Raw genomic sequence first — 15,594 nt, 5'->3', positions numbered from 1 at the left:
GCGACTTATAGGGCGGAGCGACTTATAGGGCGGAGCGACGTGTACGGCGGAAAACACGGTAACCACCAGCAGTTTATGAAAAGTAAAATCCATAAGGCTGGTAGTTACTATGTACAGTAGTCCCTCGATACTTCACAGTTTATTGCAGACTTGCTCTTTTGCAGTTTTCCAAGGTAAGATTGGACATGACGCACAACTGGCTGATTGATGGATGAGCTGCACAATGGATTGTTTATTTAAAATAATTTTAATGATTTAGCACCTGCTGCACCTGTGTGCAGCCCACAGGTGCAGGGAGAAGCTCCCTCCTGCTGCTGCAGCTTTGTGAAGAGATGCACCGATCGACTTTTGTCTTCCTACTTAAAATTCAAAGTGTCACATCCAAAAAAATCATCATAATCACAAAATAGAAAAGTGTTAAAAGTTATTTTTAATAATTTTTGAACTTCTATGTTCAGTTGTTGCAGTGTAATTGATCAAGAAGTACATTTGTGCTCCGTGCTGCAGAGCTGCGTGAAGGGTTAACCCTTTGTCCTGCTGCGCTTCTCTTCTCTTGTACTACTATTCCTACTTATCGCGCAGGGTGGGGGTGGAACCTAACACTGCAATAAACGAGGGACTACTGTATAACCAATATGTTTCACCTCTGTCAGTCTTTTAAGGACAAAACATAAAAAATAGTCAAGCTGCCTAATGTTTACGTTTATAAAAAAGAACCAGGTGGTTTTCTGAGAGTCTGCAACAAGTTAGCCTCAGAGCAGTCTGCTCCTCAGATAAACAATGTTATCAACTTACTTTTATGTATATGAGTGTCCTGAGATGACTGTGGTTGTGACTTGGTGCTTTATAAATAAACTGAAGTGAATTAGATGCTCAGGTCTTACCTGTTGTAAAACATCCAGTGTTACAGGATAAAACATGTTGTCAATAATAATTCGCAGGACAGGACTGGGAGGTGGAGCAAGCTCTAACACGCCCTGGTCAGAGGCGGGAGAGCTCCCGCCCTGGACTGCTGATACTGCTTGTAGCACCGCCTGGGCTCTCTGGAAACAAACAAGGTTGAGTAAAGCCATCACTCTCAACAAAGGCTTACGATGAACAAAACCGTGCTTCCAGTACTGATCCACATGAATACCTGGTTCAGAGCAGAGTCTGTTTTCAGTTCTTTGTGATTAGAGTACTGGATGAAGACAGGAGAATTTCTGATCTAACAGAGTAAAAAAAAAAAAAGTCACAGTGTTTAAAAATAAAGAGAAAATACAAATATGAAGTGAAATTAATAAATGCTCACAAAGTTCAGACCTGTGGTGTGACAGCTGTGTAGTAGTTCACCATAGTGATGGCTGCTTCCTCTGTACCCAGCTCTAAAAACGCCTGAAAAGTAGAGTAGCAGTAATGTTCAGGTTTTGAAGACTAACAGATATCTTCAAAGATATTAAAATTTAGACATGACTGTTTATTTTAGTAAAGTTTAACAAGCCTGCTCCTGCCTTGTATTGATTATTGGCTATGTGTTTACCTGGTTCTTCCCTTTCAACATCAGTATATTAGTGACCTTTCCAAAGGGCAGCCCCAGAGCGATGACTTCAGTCTCTGTCACTTCATTGGGAAGTTTTCTGATGTGCAGGACTCTGGAGGGAGGCAGCTCATCGAGTCGCTGTTTCTTACTTTCACTACCGTTTGCTGCACAGACACACAAATATTAAACATTAAAGTATGATCATTGAACACCATTTCTCAAGTTGGATCTAAGGTGCACATAAATACAAGAAATTTGAGTGACAAATGAATAAATATTGTCTGTAATCAGCAGCTGCTTTTGAAATGAGGCCGTCACCCTGCAGACAGAGCAAAACCAACATTTTGCACAAAAAGATGACACGTGGTTATTCTTTTGCTCTGATTTAAGCGTTGGGTAGTTTAAAAATAAAAATAAATTGATTTTAACCATGGTTTATGGTTAAAATGAACCTTTTGTTCTTAGTGTTGACCTGAAGAGATCAAGGACTTCTGTCTCCAGCTGCAGCCTTGTCACAGAGAAGAGTCGCACCAGAAATACAGCTACAACAAATGACACTACAACAGCAACCTAACCAGCCTAAAGTTAGGAAAACATGATACAGGACAGGCTGGGGGAGTGACCAAATGTTATGAGAAGATAAAACCTTTCATTCTGAAGCCTACCATATTTATTAACCTATAAGTCACCTTTTTTTGGTTGCATAATTTGCATGCCCTGAAACTTATACGCCGAAGCGACTTATTTATGTTTTTTCCCATATTTATAAACCAGTTTTTGGCTGAGATATCTGATGTGACCGTTTTCATTCATTCTGACTGAAAATATCGAACACTACCATTTTCAGAAGATAGATGGTACCAGAGTAGTACGGCATGCCGTTGTATCATGTAATAAATAATAATAAGTAAAAGTGGCTATTAATGACACAATCGGCTTGCCATAGTCTGCCACCTTTTTCCAGCTCCTCTGGAGCAACCATCAAATCAGCTTCATTTCACTGCACCGTCCCGGCGAAATCAAGCTGATTTGACCACTGAAGCATTTATTAAGCAAAAGTTAGACAGACACACCTTTACTATACTCTCAAGCAAACAAATAGTGTTTTGGTGTTTATCTTGTTAAATTTTAAAGAAATGCACGAGTTGCCCTCTGCGCATACATATTTCTGCGTATCGGCTTTTGAAAATGCAGCTGATTTGACCGTCAAAGTGCATTTATTAAAGAAAAGTTAGACTGAGACTAGAGCTGAGTACCAAACTTCGGTTCTTTTATGGTACCGACCAAACTGCTTCGGTCAGCATATGTATCAAAATATGCCTCGTCTTTCGGTGTCAAGCTTCAGTGATTGGCTGTAACGTTACACCTGAAACCACATGTAATGTTGCAGCCATTGCCAGTGCTGCAACTTGCAACACGCAGGAAAGACACACATTGGTTACGCCCACAGACATGTATGTATGGCAAGCCTTATATCCATTAATAGCCACAAATAGCCACTTGTGTATCTGTGTTGTGAACTAGTTGCGTGTGTCTGCAACACGACTAATTTGATGAAGTGCATGACCGTGCACGGAATCAATTTAAGAGCGGAAAGTTGCTCCGTGTTTGACTGCAAGGAGAGAGGACCGCAGCCTCCTCCTCTCAGCATTTAAATCAGCCTGTGGATGTCAGAGCCTGAACAGCCTGATTCAACATCTCCATGACCGGACTCCTCTTCGCACCGAGGACGGAGCTGTGTCTGGGATTTCAGCTGGTAAGTTTATGTTTGTTAACTTTACGTGCATCACGGTGAGTTAAACTAGGATCCATGTAACACTATCTTTAAAATATTAGTGTGGAGATTTATTTTATGGCTATCTAGCTAGTTAAATCAGAAGCTAACTAAAGATTGACAGTAACAGATAAAGATTAGATTGTAAAAATGTGCTCATCCATCGGGTCAGCTGATTAAACAGCTCACCTAACGTCTCTATAAAAACAGAAACTGTCCAGATGACCTAACTGAGAATTATTGGATTTGATACCTTGATGATTGAGCATGAACTTTGTTGCTTTTTAGTTCACCTAATGTTCACTGTCTATGTTAATGTTCTCCTCACAGGAGCCTCTGACCCTGATGTGAGGAGGACAGATAAAAGAAAAGTGAGGTAGGGGCCACAGGACAGTCATAAACTTTGTTGTTAAAAGGTTGCTGCCTTTATCTACAGTGGAGGCTGCATGGTGGAGGTAAGTTAAATTGTAAATTATATTGTTGACCATTTAAACTTTTATCTCTCAGCCTAGACAATGGTTTGTGAGCAATAACAACAACCATGTTATTGTTGATGTTTTGTGTTCTAATGTCAATGAGGGAGATGATCAGAGCCCTAAACCCCAGAGAACCACAGAGAAGATTCAGGAAGAGACACAGAGGTACAGAAGTTTGCCATAAAGGATGAAATTTTTCCAGGACTCCTGCAGGTCACAGGATTCCAGCAGGACAGGAGTGAACTTTATTATAATTCACAGGACTGGGATGGGACAGGACAAAAAGTTAACAGGACCAGACAGGAGCGGGAACCAACAAAAAGGACAAAAAATAAAATAAAATAAACTTTGGACAGGTGCCGCTATTTTGTAGTTTTCTTTCTAAAAGCCTTCACTCTGGAATACCAGACTTGCAATTCTCCAGTCTGTAATGTGTTAAACACAAAGTAATATAAAAAGGAATGGGAAGAAGATCAAATCAAATTAAATGTATTGCCTAAAGACTAAATGGAAGAACAAAAAAAAAAAAAAAAAAAAAACCAGGAGCGGTCCAAGAGTGGGAGACAATCTGAATGGGAACAGGAGTCATGTTACCAGGAGTGGGACAGGATTTTTTTCTGTGGGACCAGGACAGGAGTGAAAATCCACTCCTGTGTCATCTAGGGCTGGGCGATATGAGGAAAATCTAATATCCCGATATTATTTTGCTATATCACGATACACAATATATATCACGATATTAATAAATAATCTCCAGTGTTACTTTAAACTAGTATTTAAAATTGCACTGGTGTACTCTATTCAAACAGACCATTGATGTTTTTTTTTAATTGAATACAAAATCAGAATAAGTTTAAAATGTTTTATTGTAACCATCAGTTGCACACAAATCATGTTCTTCAGTAATGAAATTAGTACCACTGTCTCTTACTGTGGTCAACACTATACCTTTAATAAACAAGATAAACAAGCAAAAAAAGTACACCAAGCACCAATCCACAATGAAAAATAAACCAGTTGTCTGAAAAAAAAAAAAGGTGCTTGTTAGTGCTTTTTGCATAAAAATTGTAAAATCAATTTTGTTACTGCGTCAGTGATCTCTCTCCACTTTGTACTTTTTCTGTCATACGGGATGGCTTTGGCAAACGAAGAAGCTAGTGTCATCTGCTTCACAGCAGTATCATTTAACGTTTTCTTTGATGTGTGGGGAGACGTGGACATACGGAGTTTACAACATTCTTCATTTTGCAGTGGATGACTTCTTAGGTGGTGAAATAAATTTGTGGTACTGCTTCCTTTCGTGGCAATGGTTTTACGACACGTTTTGCAAATTACCGCATTTTGTTCGACATCCTTGTAAAATCCAAACCACTGCCAGATTATTGATCCAGTGCTGTTTCTCTTCGGAACTAATTCATTGGACTCTTCAGTTATCGTCTCATTCACCCGCTCACCTGAATCTCCCGCAGTCGCCATATTTTTTCCTTTATCCAAGTCTATATGCGCATGCTCCGCACAGCGTGTCATGTGGAACATTTTCAGGTTGGGAGGGGGCAGGGAGTAGTGATGCATTCGTTGCGTGTCGGATAAACGAAACTCACAGTGAATTTGATGCGGAAAGCTTATTATTTGAATGGCAATTTATACTCGATGGTTGCGATAGAGCCATTTTAACCATCGTAAATTGAAAAACTCGAGATACATCGAGTATATTCGATACATCGCCCAGCCCTAGTGTCATCCTCTAGTCTGCATCAACCCTAACCTCAGTGAATCCAGTAACCTGCTGGTGGAAAGTGAGGGACACTACGCCAATGCTGTCAAACTGGCAACCAGGTATCTGTGTGTGTAACAAGCATCGTCCACACTAGAGGATGACATTTTTTCGGGAGTACCGCGGGTCACGTGATTCCGGCCGGATTCCGACGGGACCGGAGTCAACCTCATTATAACTCACGTGACCGGAATGAAAGCTAACGGGAGCAGACAGGAGCGAGAACCGACCAACAACCAAAAAATGAAAATGAAACAAACAAACAAAAAAAAAACAACAACACGGGTGCAGCTATAGATTTCTTTCAGTAAGCCTTCACTTTAACACAAGTCAAAAGGACTACATTTCCCAGGAGTCAACTGTTCCAACCATAGCTTTTCACCGAGAGGGTGGCAGGAGCAGCGAAGCGGTACAGAGTAACTGAAAATAGTTTGTGACGCAAGGTAAGAAGTAACTGTCTGTCTATTAAACTCACAGAACAGGCAGGAAAGTGTCAAATAACCCTGAACTTCACGAGAGTTGTGTTGGTGCTTTGCTCCTTTAAACATCTCAGCTGCAGTGAGGAGCTGCGGGGAGTCGGACTTTGTTTACCGTCAGTAAATGAACAGACTCAAACAGCGCATTTTTCTCCACCTTGTCCCTTTTAATTTAAAAATTATGCTCTGCTTTGTTATGCGAGTTTTTAGGTTAAAATCTTCATTATCTGTTGCTGTTTGTAATGTAAAAAAAAAAAAAAAACGAACTCTACCTGGTTGAAGTGCACGCATTCTCCGGTAAAAATATCCCTATTTTTATATTGTGATGTCCTGCTGGATACTGAAATTGAGGAAAAATGTGAATAACCATCACTTTATTGTGTAAATAGTTACTGTCGGCTGTAACCATACCAGTACAACAACAAACTCGTTAGTGAAAGCATTTTTTTTTTCTTGCTATTCTACGGTGAAACCAGACGTGTTTTCCCTCTGCCCCCCACCCACTTCCCTGCTGCGCTCTTTTGTCCTGTGAACCCTTAAAAAAGCCTCTTTTTTTTCCTGCATACCTCTTAATTGGAAGGATCAACTGGTCTCTTAACAAAATCGATCAACTTCTCCCGACAGGAGTCAGGGTAAGGAGGACCCTCTGACCTCTAGAGGAAAAATTGGATTCATGATGACGACTAGATTCTACTGTTTGAGTTGGTGAAATCTGGTTGTCTACAAATTTGTGTGGAGGTGTTGAAGCTTGACAGTGCTTGGACTGAAGGTGGAGCTGTGACAGGGAATTGGAGCAGCTGTATCAGGACTGTGTTCTCCCTGGCAGCACTCATGAATGGTGGAATAATCTGGAGAAGCTGTGAGCTCGACTTTTGGAGTAAAGGATCAATTCGGCTGTTTTGGAGTTTCCATCAGAGAAAATGTACCAGCGAGACTTTAAAGGCAGAAACAACAATTCACGAGGAGTTCTGCCTGACCCAAACTGTGGCCTTGATGCCGGACTTATCTCAACTCCTCCTGGAATGTTTTGAAAACAACAAAGATGCTTTGACTGTTTCCTCACCCCTCCCTTCCCCAAGGCCGTGGACATGTAACAGAACCTCAATTGAGCTGAAGATGAACGTCACTTCTTATCTGGACAATGGCTGAGGGGGGGCTCTGGACTATGCTACGACTTTCCCTTAAAAATTAAATGTTTTCACCGCCTATATGTTCATGTATAACATCTGTTTATGTTGCTTTGCTGTGGTAAGTTTTTTGATGCCTCAAATTGTGCCCTGTCTAGGACACGGTGTGAGAGATCTTTTTTTTATACCGTCTCTCCTCATGTTTTCTTTCCTTTTCTCATCTAAGCAAAATATTACTCTGAATAAGAATAAGAAGGCCGCGCTAACTATTGTAGAATGAACATATGCTGATATATTCATAAATTAAACGGATTCTTTCATTTTTCTGGACTGTATAATAACGTGCATCTGAATTTAATAAAATGTGGACGTGAGACGTTAATTATCTTTGACTCACCAACGACAGTGGGTCATTTATTAACAGAATCAAGTTTAACACATCACACATTTACATTAATTGGCAAGAATTGAAAATAACAACAGCTTATTAATCAGTTTTACAGGAAGTAAACAATACAGCGATTGTTCTCACTTCCAGTAGTACCACAGGCATTACCACACGGCGGTGGTTGAAAAACTTTGCTTCAGACATTTCTAAAAATATCTGTAATGATTTTTAGCAGATAGAAGAATTTTAAAGATGGGAAATGAAGTTTAAGTTGAGAGAGATGTGTGAGGGAATTTGTCTGTTTAACCAGAAACATACACGCTCCTTCTTTTCCAGCTTGGCCCAACGGTACGCTTGGTTGAGATCAACTCTTTTACCTTTGCAGATGATGGTTTCAGCGTTGGTGTAGAGCTCTCCTTTCAACTCTTTCAGCGTCTCCGTAAGAACAGCTAAACCTCGGGAGTCGTGAGATCATCCAGAACAGAAATTTCATAATTCCCAGATCTTCTCTCGTTCAGTTTGATTTTCTTTCAGCAGCATCCTGAATTCCAGCCTTCATGAACTCTGGAACTGCGAGTTTCAGAACTGCAGAACTTCTTCATCTCCTCCAACTCCAACTGGAGGTGGAACCTCTTGCAGAACTCTCCATCATCAGCTGACTGCATTGAACTAGGAAGTACCAACATTTAAAGAAAGCTCACTTCCGGTTCATTTGAGAACTTTCTGATTGGTCGATGGACCAAAACAGAGGTGTGTTTTGTGATGTAAGGTGTTATGAAAAGTCAAGGAAAAAGATTAAGATTGTTTAAGAACAGACAAAAGATTGTTATGAAGAATTCAGACTTCATGGAGTCACTTCTCCAGTATCTTGCTGTAAAAGTTAAACATGACATTTCTTTTTCAGTAAACTTGCAGTTGACCGAAACTTGAACTTTGACCAACTTACACACTTGCTCACTTCAAACAGACGATCAAGAAATTGAATCATTACTCTGTAACATATTCCAACTTGATTTCACTTTGAATGAGGATTAAGAATCATTATTACTGTTTCACAGTTAATAAAAATGAGTAGTTCACTTCAACATTTAAACATTGTTTGAACTAACACAATTTGATTATCAAACATTTGTAAAATAGTAATGATAATAGAGAATAGTCTTCTTTCACTTGATTAACTTAAGAAAGTCTCAGGATGGGTCAACCTGTATTTCTGGATTCAAATCAATGAAATGACAGCTTCTGTCCCATATGGTCCTTAAGGTCAGGACTTGACCTTCAGGCCTAGTTCACTACACTATTTATAGCCGCAGCTTCGTGCACGCCGCCCATCTTCGGACGACTGTACGTACATATTCGCGTTGTATCTCGGTGCAATGATAATAAAGTTTATTCTGATTCTCCGATAAAAATATCCCAGTTTTTATATGAAAGGCTGCTTACATATACATTATAATAACTGTTATTGTAGGGGGGACATATTGGTGTGAGGTCTGTGGGTCCTCCCCCATAACTTTTTTAATAAAGTAGCTGCTATTTCCTGCATTTTGGTGTATTTTAACAGGTTTTAAAACATCTATGTTTACCTACATAAGTAAATACTTTATTCAACAACTGTTTTATAAAGCATGGCACAAGAAGTAGCACTAAGCTTTTTTGTCTTTAATTTAATTAAATTTTTTTACCTAACACAGGAAGCTGTTAGCTCTGGAAGCAAACTGTTAAACATCTTTGGACACAAAGACCCTTGTCACACACTTCAACAGAGCAGGTAAGATACATAAAATCTTGTAATCTCTGCCTGGTGAGGCTGCTTAAATAATTATAAAATATGATAAGTGAAATAAATAAAAATTGAGCTACAGTAAGTTATATTTGCAAATGTCACATTTTCTTGACCTAATTTCAATTGTAAATCTCTTGTTTTTAATAAAATATTTTTTTCCAGAAGAAAGGCCAACAAATTGTAATTTGTAGTCACGGTAACCCTATTTTGACTCGTGCACTGTCTTCTTTCACTTTTAGATTCCACAAGGCTCTGGACTGGTCCAGCTGTGGAGATGAGGTGGAACACCAGACCTGCAATGGTCCAGTCTGTAAATGATGCTCTGAAGTCTGGTAAGATGCACGACATCATGCTTCACCAAAACGAGCTCGTTATCTCGACCACATAAACTCTGAACTTCTTGAGGACGTCGTCCAATGTATAATAATGCCTTTAAACATTTTTATTTGTTCTCTGCTTGGTACATTATTTTTCTTTTTTTGTTTGTTTATTTAAACAATTCTTGTTCACGAATGAGGGAAAAATGGAGCGTGAGATCAATAGACGGATATGTGCAGCGTCTGCAGTGAAGCGGGCGCTGTACAGGTCTGTTGTGGTGAAGAGAGAGCTGAGTCAAAAGGCGAAGCTCTCAATTTACCGATCAATCTACGTTCCTACCCTCGTCTATGGTCACGAGCTTTGGGTTGTGACCAAAAGAACGAGATCTCGGATACAAGCGGCCAAAATGAGTTTTCTCCGCAGGGTGTCTGGGCTCTCCCTTAGAGATAGGGTGAGAAGCTCGATCATCCGGGAGGGACTCAGAGTAGAGCCGCTGCTTCTCCACGTTGAGAGGAGCCAGTTGAGGTGGCTTGGGCATCTGTTTAGGATGCCTTCTGGACGCCTCCCTGGTGAGGTGTTTCGGACACGTCCCACCGGAAGGAGGCCCAGAGGAAGACCCAGGACACGCTGGAGGGACTATATTTCTCGGCTGGCCTGGGAACGCCTCGGGATTCCCCCGGAAGAGCTGGACCAAGTGGCTGGGGAGAGGGAAGTCTGGGCCTCCCTACTTAGGCTGCTACCCCCGCGACCCGACCCCGGATAAGCGGAAGAAAATGGATGGATGGATATTTAAACAATTTAAAACATGACAGTAATGTCACAGTTTAAAGGAAACAATTGTTCAATAAATGAGTAAAATGCAACTTATGTTTGTGTTCTTTCATCTAAGGTAGACATGGTGTGACACATGGGACTGGTTTTGATTTTTTGTTTTTACTGTAACTGACCTTCAAAAGAGCTGGAAACAGGGACTCAGCAGCTGATCCTCCGTAGAAAAATTATATGGACTACAGGCCATGTATTATTTGTTTTGTGACATTTAGTGAAGGTTTTTGTTTGGATTAAGGAAATAAATGTCTCTATTTCACCACAGATGAACTGTTCCTGTTTCCATATCTTTTGAAATAAAACTACAGAACACAAAGTAATTTAAACAGGAGTGAGTAGAAGATCAAATCAAATTCAATGTATTTCCTAAAAATTTAATGAAAAACAGGAGCAGGACAGGAGTGGGAGTGATTCTGAACAGGAGCAGGAGTCATGTTACCAAAAGTGGGACAGGACAGGATTTTTTCTGTGGGACCAGGACAGGACAGGAGTGAAAATCCACTCCTGTGTCATCCTCTAATCCACACCCTCAGCGTGAACATTTCCTACTGCTGGAAACAATACAATAAACTTCCTAACATCCTTTCAGAGCGCCAATAAATTATGAAGCTGTTAATAAAGTGTTACAATCTATTTTAGGTTTGACTGAACTCACCGGTCATTGAGCTGGGGCTGCTACTGTACATGTTGAGCTCGTCTGAGCCTCTCTAGAATTGAAAAAAAAAACAACAATAAATAATTTAAGAATGAATAAGAGACTATATATGAGACTGTTATATAGATAGATGTGCGTGTTAATTTATAGATATAAAAATAATGGTTCTGTACAAAAGTGAAGTTAATAATAAGGAATAATTACCTTCACACCAACTGCAACATCACTGGAGGGAGAAAAACAAAACAAAAATAATAAATAAAAAAGAACAAGGAGAATTATGATTTTTCAGTGTAACAATTTCCCCAGACTGTGACAATAAATATGAAGGTCAAAACAATGATAAGAACAAAAAACACACAGTCTAGGGGGTTTGTTTTTAGACAAGTGTTAAAATGTAAGCGTAGTTTTCATTAAAGATTTTGATCACCTCTACATTACATGTACATGTCTACATACATTACATTACATGTAGACATGTACGTGTCTACATACATTACATGTAGACATACATGTCTACATACATTACATGTAGACATGTACGTCTACTGCTGAAGGCCCACAACATCGCCTTCAGGTCAGGGGATACACAGGCCTACAGTACAGCCAGGGCTGAGCTGAAGAGGGGCATCAAAAAGGCCAAGCACCACTACAAGGGGAGGATAGAAGAACACTTCTCAAACTCCAACCACCGACGTATGTGGCAAGGACTCCAGATCATTACAGATTACAGGGCCATCAACCCCTCCCCCGTCTTCTCTGACGTTTCCTTCCTCAATGAGCTCAACAATTTCTATGCTCGTTTTGAGAGAGGGAACCCAACAACTACAACTAAGGCAGATGTGTCTCCAGACCACCAACCACCGACTCTTTTCCCCACCGACGTAGGAGCGGCGCTGAGCAGGATTAAAGTTCACAAGGCTGCGGGTCCTGATGGCATCCCTGGACGTGTTCTGTGGAGCTGGCAGGAGTAGTGACGGACATATTCAACCTGTCCTTGGCCCGTGCTGTGGTACCAACCTGCTTCAAAACCACCTCCATCGTCCCAATACCCAAAAACTCAAAACCATCAAGACTCAACGACTACTGTCCGGTAGCCCTCACCTCCATCATCACAAAGTGTTTTGAGCAGCTGGTCCTAGTACACCTCAAATCCTGTCTCCCCCCCACCCTGGACCCCCACCAATTTGCATACCGCCAGAACAGGAGCACAGAGGATGCAGTCTCCATAGCGCTGCACTCTGTTCTCTCACACTTGGACAACAAAAACACCTTTGCCCAGATGCTGCTCATAGATTTTAGTTCAGCATTCAACACAGTCATCCCCTCAAAACTCATCACAAAACTCACAGACTTGGGCATCAGTTCCCTCATGGGCAACTTGTTACTGGACTTTCTGACCAACTGACCCCAACATGTCCGGCTGGATAACCACTGCTCATCTATCATCACTATTAACACCGGCTGTGTGATGAGTCCCTTCCTCTACTCCCTCTTCACCCATGACTGCAAACCTGTTGATGGTTCCAATACCATCATTAAGTTTGCAGATGACACCACGGTGATCGGCCTCATCAAAGACAACGATGAGACCGCTTATAGGGAGGAGGTGGTTCGTCTGGCTGAGTGGTATGACAACAACAACCTGCTGCTCAACACCGAGAAGACTAAGGAGCTCATCGTGGACTTTAGGAGGAACGCTGGCCCACATCCACCCATCTACATCAAGGGGGCGGTGGTGGAGCGTGTGAACAGCTTCAAGTTCCTGGGTGTCCACATCTCCGAGGATCTCACCTGGACGACCAGCTGTTCCAAACTGATCAAGAAAGCTCACCAGCGTCTTTTCTTTCTGAGGACTCTGAGGAAGAACCACCTGTCCTCAGACATCCTGGTGAACTTTTACCGCTGCACCATTGAAAGCATCCTGACCAACTGCATCACAGTCTGGTACGGGAGCTGCTCTGCCTCAGACCGGAAGGCGCTGCAGAGGGTGGTGAAAGCCGCCCAACACATCACCGGATCACAACTTCCTGCTATAAAGGACATCTACAGGAAGCGGTGTCTGAAAAGGGCTGGAAAAATCATAAAAGACTTCAGCCACCCAGCACACAGACTCTTCACCCTCCTGCCCTCTGGGAGGCGCTGCAGGAGCCTCCGGACTAAAACCACCAGGTACCGGAACAGCTTCTTCCTCACAGCTGTCACACTCCTGAACTCTGCCTCCTGACATCTGAATAACAACAACGGTCTGTATTCTCATACACATAACAACAGCACATGGACTGTAACACCACCACCTGCACTTTCATCCGTTAGCCCACTACTGTACAAACTGTACACATAATCTACTATCTACTGTTCATAAGTACTCACATACTTATATATATTTTTTTCTTTTATATAGCTGTTTATACCCCTTCATATTATAACCTGTTCATAGTCTGTACACTCACAAACTGTATATATTTATACCTATAGCATATTCAAAGCAACTTACTGTATATTGTACTATATATATCTACCAATTTATTTTTCTTGCTAAGCACTTCTGGATAGATGCAAACTGCATTTCGTTGCTTTGTACCTGTGACATGTGCAATGACAATAAAGTTGAATTCTATTCTATTCTATTAGCCTCTCGTTCTATGCAAGAAAGACAAATAAGAGCTTATTTATTCTTTCTAATCACATTGTGATATATGGTCTGGACAAACAGTAAAACCATTAAGTAACCAAAAAAAAAAAAAACACCATATATTGGTTTATTTACCCATATTGTGATAAATACTACTCGAGCAGCAGGCAATACTATATTTACATTACTGAAAAATCTGAAATACAGAAAAGCATTTGTCAGTTCTTAACAATCAACTGGACAAAACAAGAAAAACGATGTGAACTACCAGTAATTCATTTCAATTAATGTCTGGACTTCAGATTGTTCGCACAATAAATCATTTATTTTGTTCCAGAATAAAAATGAGCCTGCGTAGATAAATTAAGACAAAACTAAAAATACATTTTAGAAACCAAAAACACATTTATAAACAACAACAAATCAAAATATGTAATAAATAAAATAAAAACATTATGTTTGCTTCCACAGACAACAGACTAGTAATTACCAGTGGACAATTATATTATTTACACCAGTAAATTCGCTGTTGGTTAATACTGTTCATTTATTTAGTTCATAATTTGACATGTTCTTGTATGCTTTTATTTCCTGCCTGTAAAATGGAAAACAATGGGTCTCAGCTTTAAAAGGAATAACATGTAGCAGCACATTTTACAGTAACATATAATAAAGGTGGCGCGCTTCTTTTGTTCCTCTGACAGGTTGAGCCCTGGATTGGCCTCAGACAAAGGATGGTTACTTTAGTCGGGATTAAGCTAGCAGCAGAGGACAAGTGTACAGACGACGTCCATTACCGTGGATCATAACCAGTTCTTAATACATTTTAACACAATTAATATTATCTAATAATCAAATCAACAAATCTTAACACCACCCAACGCATCTCTCGCAGGATCATAGTTGGCTAGTCTTACGCACGAAATGAACACTATGAACTGTTTGCTAAGTAGCTAAGCAGCTCTCGTGCCCTAAAATTAACTCGCAAACATAATTTTTGTTTGTGTGCAGACAAGAGGACACGACGAGTCTCTCGCTGCTTGACGGGACTCGCTAGCTAATCATCATCATGCGGTTTACAAACAAGCTAACGTTTAGCTTTATTTGAAACACGCAGAAAGAAAGGCACACTCTTCCAGTGTCACATGCCGAAATATGCAAAGCACATCAGAATTACTAGCTTTAATATCATAAGGAAAGGTTTACCCGTCCATTGCGTTTCTTTCTCTTGTGTTGATATGTCAGCAGCACACCGAGGCAGACAACGCAGGCAAAATGGGCGTTCTTCTTCTGCGGTTTGAAGGCGGTGTGCGTTCTCTGCGTTCTCATGGTGTACACGCGCCATCTACTGGCTGAAGCTTGACATTGCATGTAGGAGATCCATATTATGCAACGTTATTCACGCAACCTTTATTTATACAGGTTAATAAATTACTAAATAAAAAATAACATTTAGACCAGTCAAAAATTTTAGAAGAAGCTGAAACGGAATTTACAAAGCTCAAAGAATCTCAGAAAAAGCTAGGATTAGCAACAAAAAAAAGTCTAAATGCTAAAATTAAAAATTAGATAAAAGCTAAATTCAGCTTGCTAAATGGTGAAAATAGCAAAATGGTAGTTAAATGCTAAAACTGAAGCAAGTATGTAGATTAACTCTTGTTATTCATCATGTTTTTAATTCATATAACAGTTTTTCTCCAGCTCTGATATTCAAAATACTTTATTAGCACACATGCAGAGAACTAATTTTGCCATTGTATGGGAACATACAATGATGACAACACATAGCACTTATTATTATTATTATTATTATTATTATTATTATTATTATTATTATT

The 15,594-nt window shown here is 40.3% G+C and overlaps 1 protein-coding gene across 1 annotated transcript in view; it reads right to left on the bottom strand.

Annotated features, from left to right (window-relative positions):
- The window catches only part of ptbp2b (polypyrimidine tract binding protein 2b), a 34,287-nt gene extending 19,245 nt beyond the window's left edge, over nucleotides 1-15,042 (bottom strand). Inside the window, exons 1-7 of the mRNA XM_037682080.1 lie at nucleotides 14,963-15,042; nucleotides 11,326-11,347; nucleotides 11,122-11,173; nucleotides 1,520-1,683; nucleotides 1,303-1,374; nucleotides 1,136-1,207; nucleotides 885-1,043 (exon numbers count right to left, since the gene is read on the bottom strand). Of these exons, the coding sequence (XP_037538008.1) occupies nucleotides 885-1,043; nucleotides 1,136-1,207; nucleotides 1,303-1,374; nucleotides 1,520-1,683; nucleotides 11,122-11,173; nucleotides 11,326-11,347; nucleotides 14,963-14,970 (549 nt within the window). The 5' untranslated portion in view covers nucleotides 14,971-15,042. The remainder of the gene's footprint in view (nucleotides 1-884; nucleotides 1,044-1,135; nucleotides 1,208-1,302; nucleotides 1,375-1,519; nucleotides 1,684-11,121; nucleotides 11,174-11,325; nucleotides 11,348-14,962) is intronic.
- Between the last annotated feature and the right edge of the window lie 552 nt (nucleotides 15,043-15,594).

Source organism: Nematolebias whitei, chromosome 9 (assembly GCF_014905685.2).
Source record: "Nematolebias whitei isolate Nwh7 chromosome 9, NemWhi1, whole genome shotgun sequence".
Taxonomy (NCBI): Eukaryota; Metazoa; Chordata; class Actinopteri; order Cyprinodontiformes; family Rivulidae; genus Nematolebias; species Nematolebias whitei.
Note: the sequence above shows the minus strand (reverse complement) of the source record. Positions and strands in the feature narration are given on the sequence as shown.